Source organism: Halichondria panicea, chromosome 10 (genome assembly GCF_963675165.1).
Source record: "Halichondria panicea chromosome 10, odHalPani1.1, whole genome shotgun sequence".
Lineage (NCBI taxonomy): Eukaryota > Metazoa > Porifera > Demospongiae > Suberitida > Halichondriidae > Halichondria > Halichondria panicea.
Window position 1 is genome coordinate 1,228,145 of NC_087386.1, and position 17,940 is coordinate 1,246,084.

At 42.0% G+C, this 17,940-nt stretch overlaps 2 protein-coding genes across 3 annotated transcripts; both read left to right on the plus strand.

The window, feature by feature from the left end:
- The first annotated feature begins 3 nt into the window (after window positions 1-3).
- On the plus strand, window positions 4-3,212 carry LOC135343201 (heterogeneous nuclear ribonucleoprotein F-like). Of its 2 annotated transcripts, none has more exons than XM_064540196.1 (8): window positions 4-109; window positions 304-711; window positions 1,029-1,162; window positions 1,478-1,707; window positions 1,919-2,287; window positions 2,459-2,556; window positions 2,710-2,797; window positions 2,979-3,212. In XM_064540196.1, the coding sequence occupies exons 1-8, from the start codon at window positions 53-55 to the stop codon at window positions 3,074-3,076; spliced, it is 1,482 nt and encodes a 493-aa protein (XP_064396266.1). In that variant the 5' UTR covers window positions 4-52; the 3' UTR covers window positions 3,077-3,212. The 2 variants fall into 2 exon arrangements, with proteins under 2 accessions (XP_064396266.1, XP_064396265.1); XM_064540195.1 differs by having other exon boundaries at window positions 304-706; window positions 1,024-1,162.
- Window positions 3,213-3,266: 54 nt separating this feature from the next.
- LOC135343199 (DENN domain-containing protein 1C-like) lies at window positions 3,267-16,128 on the plus strand. The gene is made up of 19 exons (XM_064540193.1): window positions 3,267-3,427; window positions 5,299-5,454; window positions 7,123-7,230; window positions 7,741-7,918; window positions 8,030-8,083; window positions 8,295-8,356; window positions 8,463-8,511; window positions 8,881-8,930; window positions 9,246-9,342; window positions 9,517-9,702; window positions 10,218-10,294; window positions 10,717-10,871; window positions 11,118-11,167; window positions 11,226-11,273; window positions 13,437-13,460; window positions 13,672-13,818; window positions 14,099-14,235; window positions 14,492-14,616; window positions 14,862-16,128. Exons 1-19 carry the CDS (start codon window positions 3,411-3,413, stop codon window positions 16,028-16,030), a joined length of 2,889 nt encoding a protein of 962 aa, XP_064396263.1. The 5' UTR covers window positions 3,267-3,410; the 3' UTR covers window positions 16,031-16,128.
- The last annotated feature ends 1,812 nt before the right edge of the window (window positions 16,129-17,940 follow it).

Consider the following 17,940-nt stretch of genomic DNA (forward strand, 5'->3'; position numbering starts at 1 on the left):
CCACTTTTCGCCATTACGTCAGTGCTAGATCTAGTGACTTAAAACTTTGAAAATGGCTGCTGAAAGACCTGCTGGTGGTAGCTTCGTAGACACACAAGGCTCTCAGGAGGTTAGTGAGTACAATAGGAAGGCTATATAAGGCTTTAGGTATCGAACAAAAAGCCTAAATCTTTCTACACATAAGATTTTTTGCGTTCACACTCTACACCATGTACCAGTACACATCATGTCATGAATAATATCATGAATATACATTGTTTAAAGCTGTACACACTACACATACACACCACCCATTTTCCTCAGGGCGGTGATGACTTGGTGGTTCGGTTGCGAGGGCTCCCCTACTCGGCTACACGTCTTGACATCAAGGAACTCTTGAAAGACTGCAATATAGTCAACGGCGAAAAAGGAGTCACTTTTACATTCCTCGAAGACGGTCGACCTTCGGGCGAAGCTTTTGTGGACCTTGGTAGCGAAGACGACGTTGCTAAGGCCTTGGAGCATAACAACGAACATATGGGGAGACGGTATGTGGAGATATTCCGGGCGTCTCGGGGTGAAAAGGAGTGGGACCTTAGGGTGTCGTGTGAGAGTAAGGAGGGCCCTGGGGGGAGCCGGGATGGTGGTGGTGGTGGGGAGAATGTGGTCAGGCTACGGGGGTTACCATTCGGGGCATCAGACGATCAAGTTCACGACTTTTTCTCAGGTTTGCGTTGAGACTAGAGACTATTTCTTTCTTTCTTTCTTTGTGTGGGTATAATTATATACCTAGTGTGCCACACGGCAGAGCATTATGTGTACATGTGTTTATAAGTATTATTAGCAGGCTTGTTGTACAGGTACAGTACTTGTATTGTACGTAGCATTTTTAGTACGAAATTTTACACATTTAGCACTTGCAAACATTTATGTCGCTATATATACTGTATGCTAGAGTGAGGTCTTTTATTAGCTAAGTATGAACTGTAAGTACCGTGTATGCTTTACTCATCTGACCACATTTGCTGTTCCGTGGTTGTGCAGGTCTCTCTATTATGCCCGGTGGTATTGTGATCCAGAGAGACGAGGACGGTAAAGAGAGTGGCATTGGGTTCGTGGAGTTCACCAACAAGGACCAGGCAGAGAGAGCTCTGGAGAGGGACAGGAAGAGCATGGGACACAGGTGGGAGGGATACGGTGTATGGGGTTACATGAGTAATAGATCAGCATTATGTGTTTTTTCATTTGCACATAATAATAATTATAGTTGTTCTGATGCGCCTTATAGATACTGTCATACAGTATTCGGGCGCCGGTTGGATATAATTCTGTCACACGTAGTACCATAAGTATAGATTCATAATTATGTTTTAAGTCTTACGAACTTTAGTGTTGCCTTAAATAGGGTAAATATGGTAAAATGTGTGCATGCAGGTACATGTATGTAGCTATTTTGAGATTCTCTGTTGACCATTTTCACTGATGTTTGTGTCTCCAGGTACATTGAGGTATTCCGCAGCACTGCCGCTGAGATCAAGCCCATCAAGTCTAATAGGCCCACCCCCTACGATCGCCCGGGGAGTACTCGACACCATGGCGGCTATGGTGGGTATGAAGAGTACGGGAGGAGTGAGAGGGGCTTCTCAGGAGGGAGGAGAGGGGGGCGTGGCGGTAGCTGGGGCGGGGGATACAACCGCCACAACCAGTATGACAACTATAAGGAAGAGCGTGAGTCTTGGGATACCGTTTGTACTGTACATGTAACTGTTAAAATCTGTATGTGTTTATATTGATAATGCAGACAAGTTCCTTAGGGTGCGTATTATTATGTTCTTGATGATGCCCCTAGCAGGGCGGGGTGGACTCCCCACCACTGTGTATTTGTCGTTTTAGGTCCCATCTTTATTGATCTTTCAATAAGTTTCTCCCCTTCGTACAGCATACTATGAGGACTCTGCTGGCTATGGTGGTTACAGTGGTAACAACCAAAGCTCCTTTGACCCTGGCTACCAACAAGCAGCCCCCTCCAGGGGGGCGGTCTCCTACCCCCCAGTGCGGCCCAGTCACCAACCCCCTCGGCCCAATCAGCAATTCCCCCCCTCTGAGCCAGGCAGCTTTCTTGTTAGGATGAGAGGTCTACCATACTCTGCTAAAGAGAGCGATATTAATAGGTTCTTTGCACCTCAAGTGCCGGTCAAGATTGACCTTGAATTGGACGGCTATGATCGACCTTCTGGGGACGGTATGGTCACCTTTGCCACACTACAGGACGCTGAACTTGCCATGGGAAAAAACAAGAACAATATTGGTACATTGTGTGTGTGTGGGTGGGTGGGGTGATCACATTGAAAGTGTCTATCGTACTATTTTTGAGGAAGCTGGTTGCGTACAACATGATAATCGTAGTTGTTTTCGTGCAGTGTGTTCAGCTTACCTAATCATAGCTTATTTCTTCCCCCCCTCCCTCTCCCCTGTGCAGGCCACCGCTACATTGAGCTGTTCCCAGTGTTCAACGGGGAGCCTACTCCTGGCCCTCCCCAGCAACAACAGCGCTGGGGTGACCCGAGATCACAACAGGTTAGGACACTATTAGTATACAATACAGTAATACGTAGAATAGTGCTTACTTTAGAAATTTCAATCTTTGTATGTATTAATTGTGATCTTGCCTAATTCTGTAACAGTTTAGCTAGTGCGTCAACTAATACTATCCTTGTTCATTGATTGCAGGGGCCTCCCCCTCCTGCTGACACTGGGCCCTCTGGCTACCAGAACCAGTATTACCAACCACCACCACAACAAGCCCAGGGGGGCTATGGTAAGTGAGCAATGAGCACACTGCACGTTACTTGGAATTAAGTAGTAAAATAATTATGCCAACAACTTCAATTTCGGAAAATAATAATTATATTGTAGTAATCCAGCTAAACCTTGTTAATTGTACAACTATATAGAACTGTCATATGCTTAACATTATTTTCTTCTTCTCGGTTTCCCAGGCTCTGGAGGAGGAGGAGGTGGCGGCGGCTCTTATCAGCCACAGTCTGTAGGCTACCAACAGCCACCACCCACCACCTGGGCTGGAGTGGGATACTGAATGAACGCACAGATGCTTTAAGTATTAACACTAACACTCTAACTATATACATGCTATAATTATAGGCTGCATAATAAATATACTGTACAGTGCCATATTCTATTTGGGTAATAATCGTTTTGTTGCATCTGAAAAATGGTTATGCACCTGCAAAGAGGACGCACGAGTATGTCATATGACGTGTTGGTTGGCATATTAAATTACAAAGGATACGATTGTTTAATAGATACAGCTTTTAATTAGGCTACCCCGGCGTTCTAAAGGCCCTTGACAGACGTATCTCGTACCCAGAGTGTGCTAGAAGGCTAGAGAGAAAGAGATCTAGGCTTAGGGAATGACTTCCAGGTTAAGGTATGCTTGCTACACGTACTTAGTACTTGTGTCTGTTCTAGAGCTAACTCCTGATACTAATACCAGTACCCACTGTTCTATATAGTTATCAAACCAGCATTGACGTAGAAGTACAAGCTACAATAGTTGAAGTATGAAATGAGATCCACCCTGGCCTGCTGAATGTAGTCAAGCGTATAAACGCGTACTCCTTTAATATATGTACATGTACATTTTGCACAGTTTTTTTTAATACTGGTACGAAATGTTGCAATATGCAAGTCTATATTAAATGAGATCACGACTTGTAGTACAGTATTGCATTGTAGTGGACAGTTGATATCACCACACACACACACTACCTCACACATACTTGCCATTGTTGTAGAGTCAATGGAGGAAGTATGTCAGCTTGCCCAATACACATAATAGGCTATTGAGTCAATCCACGTACATGAACGCAAGATGACCAGTAACATAGTGTCCCTTCAACTACATGTACAGATACCTTCCAGTGTAAATTCCAACCATTACCTTGTGATGCCCCAATGCTACGTTCTCTTTCCCTTATACACGCATACGTCCTGTCTTGTGTACATGCACCTGTAGCTAGCTTAGAAGGTTACAGATTATATTTATTATAATCAATGTTGTTGCCTTGTTCACCGTGTAAGGTTTGGTTAATTGCATCAGATATGGAAGTTTTGAGATGAATTTCGATTATAACAAGTTTAACTGAATCCCTACAATGACTATCAGAGCCATTAATGGTCCCCTTGTTTGGAAACAATGGCTTGTACTTGAAGAGGTCTCAGTTAGTTAAGTGTGTCTCTCAAGTGGATGTCTGTATATGGGGTCGTGAGGTGTACGTAGTTTATTCCTTGTTGCATATATGCCCTGTATTGTGTATGGTGGGTGATAATGGAATCAAGGAATCAAGGAAGGGACCATTGATAATAGAATTGAATTGATTACATGTACGTACACACATTCAATGATGTCCTACATGTAATACATCATATCTACACTCGCTTCCTTTTGCATATACGCACCATCATAATTTGTACTCCCCCCCCCCACACACACTCACACACACACACACACACACACACACACACACACACACACACACACACACACTACTATCTATTTAATGCCTTGTGCTAATTTCTAAGAACCAAAATTAGAGGTTAATGATTGTTTTGTGCTTGCCACCTATAGAAAAACCACATAGACCCATCCCCATTATCAGATACTACCACCACAAAACCTAGCCCAGACAATACAGGCCTATTCCTAGGCCTTATAAATTAAGCCTCCCTCAAGGTCAGATTTAGTTGACACAAGCCATGCACAAGGTATTGCAGCAGCCAATATCAAGTCTAAGATAAGTTCTATAATTTATGTCAGCATTACCTCAAATGTGAATATATAGCTTACAATCAGTATGGCCCCAAGTGAATATTACAATAATTATTCAGTATATTAGTTGTTCTGAATACAACAAATGAATGGGGAGGGTTGGTGCACCGTTAAAGACTCTTTAACCCATCATTCTCGACTCTCAAGGTCGAGCATCTGTTTGCTTTTTCTACCTGTATGCATGGTTTTGTGCTGTTTGCTCTTTTGTTCTCTTTTCCTTTTTTTGTTTTTTGTTTTTTGCTTGCCTAACTAGATAGGATAATACAAGGTCTCAAAGATCCACCACTAAGTTTACTATACCTAAATATTAGGACATCAGATGCCAACCTTTTTAAAGATTAATTTAAGTGAGCATTCCGTTTGAGCTAGTAACGCGAACAGTTGACACAATTTCTCCCACACAAATGATACTTTTCGTATACCCTCAAACACACACACACACACACACACACACACACTCACTGGTGCAGAGATGCTAAGCAGATCTACGAGTGTTTTGTGGAGCTGAGTAGTCCCACTGACTCCACCGAGGCTCAGATACTCAATGTCTACCCCAAGGACTACGAGTGGGAGGAGGATACAAAGAAACAGATACCAAAGTTCACCTTCCCCACTCGGACCTCCAAGTGAGCTCACCTTAACATGTAGCTGTTTCATTCTAACCAAGAATGGATCAACAATCCCCTTATAATAATTTCCTTCATAGGAGTATGTATGTACATGTTTAGCATTATTTGCTAAGGTATCACATCGTTATGTTGGTATATACATGTACTTGATGCATTCTGAGCTACATTGTGTACTGTTAGAGAGATTGCTTGGTTGCTTCGAGTGTGGTTGTGTATACGAACAGTACGTGCAGGTTAGGTCAGGTGATGTACAGTGTTCAATTACCATGACTGCATGTACAGTGTATACACTGGGACAGCTGTTTCTGTGTGTCCTACACTGACTCTGTATCATAAAGAGAAAGCTTCAAGCAGATTGGTGTGTGCATATCATGCAGTAGGCAGGTGTGAAATTTCCCTCTTTTGTTATTGGATGTAAATTGTAAGTGATTAGTTTTGTATATTAACACTCAGCATTGGGTACATAGAGACTTGCGATACTTTCAATATCTCTGACAGTGTACATGTATCGCTACTTACCTGGTGCTTGTACAGTGTATAATGTTGCTGTGTGTTTGAGAAGTCCCTGCTCTAGTGTTTCTTGTGAGAGGGGTTGGTTTGTGTTCCCCTGTACAGTGAAACTTGATAGTGGTTACCCTTGGTGGGTAGACTAACAGTGGCTGTAATAGAGAGGTGACCTTACTAACACAGGTCTAAGCTATGGAGGCTTTGGGGCCCTGTATTGTAGATGGTGGCCTGCTTACAGTGTGATAGACAGACTTGGCCTTTTCTTGCTATATATCCAGTAGGTACCGCATAGCGGGTATATTTCTAGGGTATAAATTAATGTTCGCTGATTAAGCATGTACCGCGAGCATTTATACCCACGAATTTACTATCGCATGTGAGGAAGAAAACTTGACATGCAAAGATACTGCTGAACCCTCAACACCTCCCATGAATTCAACTGCTGGTAGTTTTTTTGAAGATGATTTTATGCTGCATGCTCCAGAGAGGCTGCTATTCCGCGAAAACCTTTCTAACGGTCTTTCCGCAAATGTTTATACCCTAGAAATATACCCGGCGGCTATCTGGTATAATATGCAGTATACAACATTCGTAGCCGCACATGTTCTTTAAGATTAGGTCTACATGCTGTAACACACATGTACATGCAGTGTACACATAGTATGGCTTATATTGAATTTCTTTACATGTTCGTTAGGAAATAGCATCAAATATGAGTCATATGATACACTTGAGTGTTGCCAAACATTGTATACCACTGCTCAGTTTGTGAGCATCTGGCTATTACTTTGGCTATATCATCCTACCCCAGTCGCTACTAATCCATACACAGCATAAGATGGCTGATATAGTCGTGCTGCTGGAGTGACACCACCGGGCATTGTGTGGATGATAAAGCAGTCAACTGCAGTGACCTTGTTTGTAAATAAGAGCATCTAGATTAGGAGGTTCAAGTTACAACGTAATGGACCAATAATTGTTTGCTTTGGTATACAGTAGTATCACTTGAAAAGAACTACAAATTCACTAATTACATTTTATACATAATAATATTATGTGTAATACATACCTCATGAATTTTGCCAATACATTGTGTCTGTTCCTATTACTGTCAGTATGCTATGAATTTGTTCAGTAACAACTTTCCCCCTCCCATAGTGAGACGGAGGAGCACTTCACGTTTGTCCTGACTGATCTTGAGGGTCGCTATCGGTTTGGATTCTGTCGATATCCTCCCAATAGAGAGATGTGTATCTGCATCATCAGGTGAGACAGACAGGATGGCTGACTGTAGCCTCACAGGGACTGTCAGGGGAGGCCCTAGCCAGAGTGTCATTTCCTTCAGACTAAAGTCAGTTAGTCGGCTTCTATTGCTAATACTGCATGTATTGCAGTTCTAACATGCACTCCTGGTTCTATTTATAATTTTAGTGAACATGTGAACATTCTCTTTGCATGTTGTTAGGAAGTATGGGTCATATGACACTGAGTGCTGCCAAACATTGAGTACCACTGCTCAGTTTCGTGAGCATCTGGTTATTTACTTTGGCTATATGATCATACCCCAGTCACTCTGTAGTCCATACACAGTGTATGATGGCTGGTATGGACATTGTGCTGAGGTGACAGTTATAATTATCCCATGGCATGCTTATCTCATACCTCGATAATTTACCCAGGTGCTGTATACGTGTGCTACTTTAAACATACACCTCACCCACCCACCCACTCCACCTCACACACACCCACTCCACCACCCACACATCACACACACAGTGACTTCCCCTGGTACAAGGTGTTCTATCGCTCCCTGGACAAGATCTCTGACCTTCGACTGGACCATCAAGATGAGCTGGTAGAGCCGTTCCTAGCTGGACTACGGAAACACCCCCTCCCCTCCCTGGGCATGGACACTGTACTCAGTGTGGTGCCTGAGGGCATAGAGACTGGTCAGGTACAGCACTTGTACTGTGTGTACGTGATTGATCTTCTTGTTTAGTCCTGGTTAAATAATTATTTGTACTTTCATAGTTCATTTATGATTCTATTTATAATTCTGTTTCAGGTGTACACATTTCCTCTGCCCAATCCCAAGAAGTTACCAGAGATCCCCACTGACGTGAGTCATAGCCTCCAGTCATGATGTTCATTGACTGTAGCATTATTCTATACATCATTGTGCATTGTACATGACGTTATGTGCGGTGTGGCCTCATTGTGTGTGTGTGTGTGTGTGCGTGTGCGTGTGCGTGTGCGTGTGCGTGTGCGTGGCCTCATTGTGTGTGTGTGTGTGTGTGTGTGGCATTGACTGATTGCTGCCCCCCTCTCAGGATAACTTCACTCAGTTCTACTCCAACCTTCACTACAATGTCATCCTGCACCTGTTCTCAAAGTGAGGCCCCTAGCTCTCATTCACACAGCTGTGTTTTAACGGATAAATTTGTTTGTGATTTTCTAAAATAAAAATCACTAAATTGTTTCTTTCTTCTTTCTCTTAGCCTGATATTTGAACGAAGAATCATCATCACCTCCAGTAGTCTAAGCCTGGTGAGTGTACAAATACCCGTGGTAATTATGATTAAGCCCCTCCAGCAAGCAATCATTACTAACAGTAACCATGGTTTTCTGACTTTGTTTTGTGTTATGCTCTGGTAGCTATGACCAACCTATGTGGCTTTTGTAAGATCTTACCAAGGCCTTTATTATTATATGATTAAGCCCCTCCAGCAAGCAATGTTTGAGTATGGCCAATAACATTATACAGTAACCATGGTTTTTTGACTTTGTTTTGTGTTATGCTATGACCAACCGACAGTCACCATTTGGTTATGTGGCTCTTGTATGATCTTACTAAGGCCTTCTAGTAGTCCCGTATATAGTGTTACAATCATAATTATGCTCTTACTATTGTTACAGCTATCTGCCACTGTACACGGAGTGGTGTCCCTCATATATCCACTGCGTTGGTGAGTCTAGCACAGTCTAGTTATGTTGCTTGCTGATACCGTGACAACTGTACCCACTAATTAAGTGTGTACTTGTAGTTTGTGTCTGTACTAAGTGTACGTTGTTTTAAATTGTGAGTCTAAACTTACAGTGTTTATTATGGGTGCTATAGACATACCTCAGGACTGTACCTCATTGTCTTTGTTTCATAAGTCAAATAGCAACACTAGCCAGTGCTTGGAATGTACATCGTGATAGTGTACTCACGCGCATACACACACACACACACACACACACACACACACACACACACACACACACACACACACACACAGGGAGCACATCTTCATCCCGATCACCCCTCCTCACCTACTGGACTACTGTGCTGCCCCCATGCCCTTCCTCATGGGAATACACTCTTCATACATGGACGTGAGTGAAAATCTGTTATTCCTCTGATGACCCTTTACCAGACTTTTAGCTTTTTTGTACAATTTGATTTTTGTGTGTGTCTGATATTTCAGGAGGTTGCACTCGATCACTCTCTTTACCATTCTAATGTCATAACCAATTTCTTCACCATTTTAATCGGACCCCCTTCCATAGCTGGTACGGCGGATGCCCATTGACGACGTGGTTCTGTTGGATGTTGACGAGAGTACAATGGAGTCTCCTCATGTGGAGGACCTGGAAGCCCTACCCTCGGAGGTGGTGTCTGAGCTCAAGCATGTCCTCAAGAAACAAGCCTCAGCGTATGGGGACACTGTGGCGAGGTCCTTCCTCAGGGCACAGGTATGTAACTGTACACCCATGGCTGTGCTTATGTAGTCTTGAAGTTGAAGCCACACCCTCAAAAACATTCTCAGTATATAGCATTTTGAACAGTTGAATTACCAATTGCAAATGGCTCTTATTTCCACTTGTTCCATTTCATTGCGTATAGTGGGGAGGTACGGAGGTACATGTATGTATTTGGGTCTGTGGTGCAGTACAGTAAAGTTATATATTTCATGTACACACTGTATGTTAGTGTGTGGACAGTGCAGCAAGGCTTGGTGTAGTCTGTATTGTGATTTGATTCTAGCCTTATTCGAGCGCATAAATGAGAGTTTTATTCTCTTGTATGCGTTCTTGCCTTATACTGTATAATAAGTGCTAAAAAGCTACAAGAGTAGTCAGTGCCAATCCTACTGGGTTTAACAATACTCACTCTCCCCTTACATGTAGTGTGTGTACACTGGAGCAAAGCTTGATCCTAGTTATGGTTGATACACAATGCATTGATTGATCCACCATCACTTGCCCAGGTGTCCATGATTGGAGGATACCGGAGTGCCCTCAAGCTGAGACCAGGGGAGAAAGATGTTCACTTTGATGAGGAACAGTGAGTTATACTGTGCTATTGTAGGAAATTCAATCCTAATTATCAAAAACCTACACGTATACAAGTACTTACTGAAAGCGTATTATTGCTATGGATGTTTTATAACTGGCTGCATTATAGACGGCACGGCATACTAGAAACACACGTATGCATAGAGGTAGTCTCCTTCACAAGGCCTCAGAAAGGCCTGGGATCGAGGCTAGTATAGAGGGTGGCTAGTATAGAGGGTGGCTGATATAGAGGGTGGCTAGCATAGAGGGTGGCTAGCATACAGTAGAGGTGGCTAGTATATTATTGGTGACCACACTAGATAAGCTTAACTCCTTCAGTATGCCCCTATCATCCCTCACACTTGACATTGTTTAGCATAAGCACAAATACATTTACAATAGTTATTTTAGTCCCTCCTTCCCTCTGCTCAGGTTCCTGCAGTCTCGTCCCAACTCTGAGGAGTTTCTGGAGAAGCTGCTCCATTTCCAACACTTCCGCCAGTTCATGAACCACAAGATAGACAAGCTCAAGACGAGGAGCCTCGAGAGAGACAGGTTCGACGAGGAGGTCATGATGTTCGAGGAAAGTAAGTGATGGTGGTGGGGACAAATCAAATAAATGCAGTCAATACAACTTGTCATGTCTGCTCATGTACGTACGTAATTACATGTACAGACATGCAGTATACTGTAAACTGATATGTCAACTAGTTTTGCCCCAGAAACCGTATTCTTAGATTTTGTGCAAACGTTCTATGTACACGAATGATGTCCTATGCACATACAGTGTACGTACTTGATACAATGTAGTAATACTGACTTCTTTTTTGTAGGCACTGATAAGTACAAGGTGAATTTTGAGAAGTTCATCAGCTCAACAGTGGTAAGTTACTTGCAATAAAAATATAGTATACTTTTTATTTGTTTCTCACTATCTACAGAAACTCGGCGGCCAAATAAAAGAAAGTGGACGCAAAATGAGAAAAAAGGTTTAAATAATCTCTCTAACTTCTAATTTGTGTTCGTACTTGGGGGGTATTATTTGTACAGTGGGTTTATTGAACTCGCTGGTGTCGTGAATTGTCACGATACATTGATGTTTTTGTTGTGGTTCGCTTTTTTCACTCTCTTGTGCCTCTTTGTCACCACTTAGTTCCTTTTTAGGCTGGGATTCTCTTTTTCGTTTTCTAGGTAGAGGTTTGTCTTTCTTTTCATCAGAGTCTTTCTTTTTTCCTCCCTTACGTACTTTAGGTACTTTAGCAGTGGCTTTTTTGGGCTTTTCTTGCTTACTTTTAGGTTCCTCTTTCATAATCAACAAACACAAACACCTGAATACATTTATGCTAGCTCATGCCTGGTACTGATGTTATAGTTGGGGCTGAATCAGGATCAGCGATTTTCCTGCGCATTGCCTCCCTGAGAGCTTCAGATCTTGAACACATATTTATGCTTTGCTACTGTTTACTAGTCAAGCTAGTAGGTTATCACTCACTCCTTTTATACAGAGCGCCTGTGTGGCCATTGCTCAGCATTCCTAGCATTAACGAATTAGCTACAAATATTGGTGCACTAACACCTGAATACATTTATGCTAGCTCCTTATATTGGTTACACCCCAAAATTCTAAGTAGACTATATTCTTAGATTTTGTGTACTTGTTCTACAATGTACTAATTCTCGGAGCTCTCTTGTCCATCCGCGTTTCATTTCATTGTCTTTTGTCTTTTTCTATCAACTGGTGTCTCTCATCGCTCCAACTCGTCCAGCTTACAAAATTAAATTATGTTGCTACGCATCCACACCTAGCTTTTTGTAACCACGCCTCGCACATGCGTAAGGAAGTTAGACCACCTTACTCGTAGTATATGCATCTTAATAACCACCTTGGTTGTGGTTAGATTCTCTTGGCAATTGCCTCAGGCTAAACACAACCACGGTTGCATAGACGCATATTCTACTCGTAGGAGTCAATCCTAATTATGAGTGCACAAACATTTCTGCTGAAATTATAAATACAAATCACTTGTTCTTATATTGCACACACCCCACAAATCAAAGTAAACTATATTCTTAGTTGGCCGCCACTAAATGAAAGTGGACGCAAAATGACAAAAAGGGTTGGTACAAATTATTAACTAAAACGATTGTTCATATCTAACTTCTTACTAATAATCAGCACTGCTTTCTTTATCTGTTGTTTTGTTTTTTCATTGTGTTGTCGCAGTTTTAGTTGGCTGGCTCTTTCTTGATTGTGGTTGACGTACATGTAGTACTTGTGTTGTCGTAACTTCAATTGGCTGGTGTTTTCTTGGTTGTGGTTGGTTTTGACGTACATGTACTACTTGTGTTGTCGTGACTTCAATTGGCTGGCGTTTTCTTGGTTGTGGTTGTACATGTAGTACTTGTGTTGTCGTAACTTCAATTGGCTGGCGTTTTCTTGGTTGTGGTTGGTTTTGACGTAGTACTTGTGTCGCAGCTTTAGTTGGCTGGCTCGGATTTCTTTTTTGTGGTTGGTTTTGACGTAGTACTTGTGTCGCAGCTTTAGTTGGCTGGCTCGGATTTCTTTGTTGTGGTTGGTTTTGACGTAGTACTTGTGTCGCACCTTTAGTTGGCTGGCTCTTTCTTGGTTGTGGCTGGTTTTGACGTAGTACTTGTGTCGCAGCTTCTAGTACATGTGTCGCAGCTTCTAGTACTTGTGTCGCATCTTTAGTTGGCTGGCTCGGATTTCGTCGGTTTTGACGTAGTCCTTGTGTTGCAGCTTTAGTTGAGTGATTCGGGTTTGTTGGTTGTTGTAGATGGGGATTGTGTGGGTGTCCACGAGGGTTGTGTGGGTGTCCAGGAGGTCCGTGAGGGTTGTGTGGGTGTCCGGAAGGACTGTGAGGGTGGTGTGGACCGCGGTGGTGATGTCTGTTATGGTGACCTTTACCGCCTCTTGGATGATCATCCATGACTTTGTAGCAGCTTCACAAGTGGCTTCTTTCTTGTCTTGTAGCTTTCTTTGTTTATTTTTGTCATGTGATGTAGCTATTTATAGCCGCCATACCTATTCATAGCCATACCACATTTGGTTCATTGTTATTGTCGTCGTATGTAGCATAACCATGATTATATGCACAACTAATCACACTCTCTTTCTGTTTGTTTTTCTGCAGGCAAAGATCGTATGGAAGAGACTGGTGAGTGAACTGCTCATGGTAGTGCTATAACAGTCCTGTTATAATTATCATAGCTGTGAGATCATAAATTATACTCTGTGTGTGTGTGTGCATTCGCCATGAGAATAATGCATTTAGTTTGTGTGTTTTAACTATGATAATTAGTATGTGTATTTGTACATGTATGTGTTCTTTAAGTGACTTGATAACACTCCTCCCCCACACTTGATAGGACTCCAAGCACCAACATCATGGTCATCCTTTGCCTCATGGGAAGACTCACTCGCTGCCCATGAATAAGAGAGCCAGTGAGGGGGGAATCCCTCGACCCATGGTCATGACCCCACCCCCTGTCCTCACCGGACCATCACTCGGCAAGGTACTAGACTACTGTCCCTTTTCAAGCCTTCATACAGTAATAGCCGTTCGGGTTTATACTTGTTTCATCATGACCCGTACAACAGTTGATTGAAGCTTTAAATGAATACACAATTGTGAGTGTGGTATCTAACAGACAGTGTTGGTGCAAGACACTGTGCACTAATAGGACCCTCATGAAAACTCACAACGCTGTGGATGTTAGTGGCATTCCTTTCGAAGAAATATTATTTATGTATACTAATACCATATCTTTAACCCCCCCCCCCCTCCTTGTACAGGTCCACCGCAAGCCTCCCTCAGTGATCCCCTACCACAGACACAAAGAGGGCAAACAAAAACTGGCCGAGATACTCAAACTACAAAACTTTGGAGAGCCTAAGACAGGCAATCTTGTCACCCCACCGGGAACACCAAGGTGATCGTCGTCAATGCTATATTATACTGTTTGTTTTTCCGCTATAATTTCCACCAAAAAAGCATAGCATTCCGTTTTGGTTGAATGTCATTGTGGTATTCCATTTTGGTTGCGTGTTGTCAGCGCGTCGTCTAGCTTATCACATAGTTTAAAAGCTCACCTAAAAAGAATTCTCCACTTGGTAATGGTCATCAGTGTACACAGTTATGCTATTTAACTGGAAGATGCTGAGTTTATTCCCCTCTTTTCCCTTTAGGTCTGTTGCCAGTGGCGACCAGTCAGAACGAGTATCGCTTGACAGCAGGGGCTCAACAGACATCAGCATACAGTCTGGGGAGGTCGCCATTGGAAACCTTATAGACATCTCATCATCACCAACCTGTGAGTGCATAATGCAATAGCAGTAGCAGTACCTTTTGAAAGCCTTGCTAAAATCCAATTATGTGTCGTTCTGCTGTAGAATTGCACAATTGCATTCTTAGCTATTCTTCTTAGCCAATTTAAAGCAGTCCTTATATCAATAGAGGGTTTTTCTTTATTAGGAGTGTCCAATAATTATGTTTGGAATATCAACTGTAGCTAGTCTATCTACTCAGTGCTCATATCTTGTTACTCTCCCCTCTCAGCTGTGCTTCTGCCCCAGTCTGACACTGACTCAGTATCCTCGGCTAGCACCAGTGATAATGACATCCCCATCATTATCAATTCACAGCCACATTGGGAGACCTTTGATGATCTGGACACACAATGCCCACCACCGCCACCTCCCCGGGAAGAACTGCAAAAGCCACTGGAGACACCAGAAATAAGTCTGGAGCAATCAACCACTCCTGTCAATCTGCTGTCAGAGTCTCTAGGCAGTAACAATCCTTTCGGTGATTTCGATTATGAGGCTTCCCCTGACGGTCCTCAGATTCAGTCAGAATTGATTTTTAACTTGACAGAGTCGAACCTCGATAATGGGAAAGCAAGGACTGGGGAAATAGACCGGCAAGGCGGACCCTCACCGTTTGAGTCGCTTCATTTGGGTGCAAGACCCGTGTCCCCATTCGACGATTTCAGCTCCTCTGTTGCTCAGGCCCTCATGACCAATTCTCAAACATTTGAAGACCCCTCAGCAGTCAACGCTCTAATAAACACAAGCCAAGATCTGTCGACAGTTATCGAAGAAGATGAAAACAATCTGATTCTTTCGAATGCATCGGCTCTGATTGAAACCCAGTCCCCTGAGTTACCACAACCTCTTATTCCCACTACCACAACAGCAGCCACTACACAAGATATTACAACAGAACTGATACGCAGTCAAGCAGAGACAAACCTACATGTACGAAAGGGCAGTGCTCCTGGAATGAGTTCAGCCATTGCTAGCCCCTACGGCTATAATCGTGGATCCTCCAATTCTCCCAATTTCCAAATGCAGGCTTCTGGTATACAGGGCACACACACACAGTACTCTAATCCATTCTACAACTATGGATACCAACACATGACCTACAGTAGCAAAGACTTGAAGAGACCCGCTGGACCAAGATCTCCGAAGTTTGCTCAAGATATTCCATTATCCATACCACAAGTACCACTGAACTATCAAAAGAAACGGCTACCACCGCCGCCCAAACCACAGCCTTACTCGAGAGCACAAGCAACACAGTCGGGAGTGAACAAAGATGATCCTCTGTTGCAAAGATTGTCAAGTATTGGAGAATTTAACCCATTTGAGAATATACTGGGAAACATAGGAATGGAAGATTATGTTAAAAGAAATACAAACAAAGAGACACCTCTAGTATGATAGGACATGCAGCTTTAGTGAGTGGAGTGATTTGCATTTTCAACCTTTTTATTGCTCGTGTATTCGTCGTGTGGTGCATAGTTTGTGTTTTCCTTCAATGATGTTATTATTAGGCCTGTTAAGATGCAAACGTGTTTCTGATCAACTGCCCGCCTATATATATTAGGCCCCATGACATGTTTCTTAACCCAGCTACCACATTAATTGGTGTGTGCATGTTCTACTGCATTCTAATTTTCTACAACCCGCGTCTTTACCTCAAGGACGCAACTGTCATGGATATTAGGCTTGGGCAAATTATGCTAGACTCTATAGATCTATAGTATACATGTATAATTTTTGGGGTTGAGCATAACATAATTTGACCCTCAGAGCCTGGTAGACCTAATTTCACTAATCTTGGTTCTCTATCTTAGCTATAGATATCTATTTACTGTACTGTGTCTGTAAACACTAGCCACTAATATACTAGGCGCAGGCTTGGAGGAGTATATTCTCTTTTGCAAAACTCAGCACTAGAGGATTATATTTCACTTTCTGTAATGCTCAATACATAAATAAATTGTCATTTTAGAATGTCTTTAAACAATGAGGAATAATAGGCTGGCTTTTTGACAATAGTCAAGAATAATAATAGGTAAATAGCATAATTTGTGAAGGCCTATTAAATCATGGAATGTGACGACACCATGGTGTCATGTTGTATTTATAGCAGAGGAGGTACGACACGTAGGAGCAATATTAGGGTATTATATAACAATCATGCATGTGCGGTGATTATTGTGAGTCAGCAAAATTATGTGAACATTATAGTATTATCCCCTCTATAATTATAATAATGATTTTGAGCATGATTGATCATTGAAGTCATAAATAATATTTTCTCAGTAGTATAATTATAATATTATAGATCTAGTATAATTATAGTAACAAAAGATTATCTCATATAGTAATAACTGAAGATTCAACACTTTAAATTATATAATTATATTGTGTTGATATAGAATCGATGTAAAGGAGGTAATTAAAGAAAACACGTTCAGCCAGACAGCAGCAGAGGACCGTTGCATATTTGCACAAAACTGACCAGCATAATGATCATGATCTAACCTATTATGCTGGCATAATTTGGCAGGGCCTAGCTGGTACTATACATGCACTGGTAGGTACTGATATATATGTACAATAATTTTTTGTTAAAGGAAGCTAGGTATAATTATGCATCATGCACTCATTAAGCCACTTGGTATAACATAATACTGCAATGAAGCTAAAATTATTGCAGAGATATAGTACTTCAACTCGGTCTCTTGAAAATTCACATGACATTTTACAACTAAAAATGTTCGAGTGCAACTGGTTAGTCAAAATAACCTACAATTTGTACAGCTAGTGGAGTCTTTGAGAGTTTGGTTCCAAATATGACAACCGCTCCGTGATTATTGTATGGCATAGGAGCGGTCTTCACATAAAAGTTGACAGGTCGAGAAGGGTCCAACTTGATATTGATATTGCACTGCAAAATAGGATTTACTTGATTATTACCAATTCCAGCAAGTACTCCAATTAAATGGTCTGTTCCATTCTCAACAACATGTACCTCAACGAGACAGTCAAAATAACGATTGGAACCCAAACTGTCCAAGCAGAGCATTGCACTTGACAAATGTATCTGTCTAGGGAATGTCACAGTGCACGGTTGATCTTTTATCAGTCGAATATCTATATAATGGTGCCAGGTAAAAAGAAACATGATAATATTATTTATAATTAGATTAGCTACGTATAATTATTGTAAGCTGATTACATTGTACATTGTATATCACTGCTCAGTTTGTGAGCATCTGGCTATTACTTTGGCTATATCATCCTACCCCAGCCACTACTAATTCATACACAGCATAAGATGG

Excerpts from the sequence above, each read along its gene's own strand:
- LOC135343201 (XM_064540196.1), top strand. The coding sequence starts at position 53 with ATGGCTGCTGAAAGACCTGCTGGTGGTAGCTTCGTAGACACACAAGGC. Across the intron at positions 1,163-1,477 it reads AGGAAGAGCATGGGACACAG|GTACATTGAGGTATTCCGCA; the intron begins GTGGGAGGGATA and ends TTGTGTCTCCAG. Across the intron at positions 2,557-2,709 it reads GTGACCCGAGATCACAACAG|GGGCCTCCCCCTCCTGCTGA; the intron begins GTTAGGACACTA and ends CATTGATTGCAG.
- LOC135343199 (XM_064540193.1), top strand. Across the intron at positions 8,084-8,294 it reads TACCAGAGATCCCCACTGAC|GATAACTTCACTCAGTTCTA; the intron begins GTGAGTCATAGC and ends CCCCCCTCTCAG. Across the intron at positions 14,236-14,491 it reads ACCCCACCGGGAACACCAAG|GTCTGTTGCCAGTGGCGACC; the intron begins GTGATCGTCGTC and ends TTTTCCCTTTAG.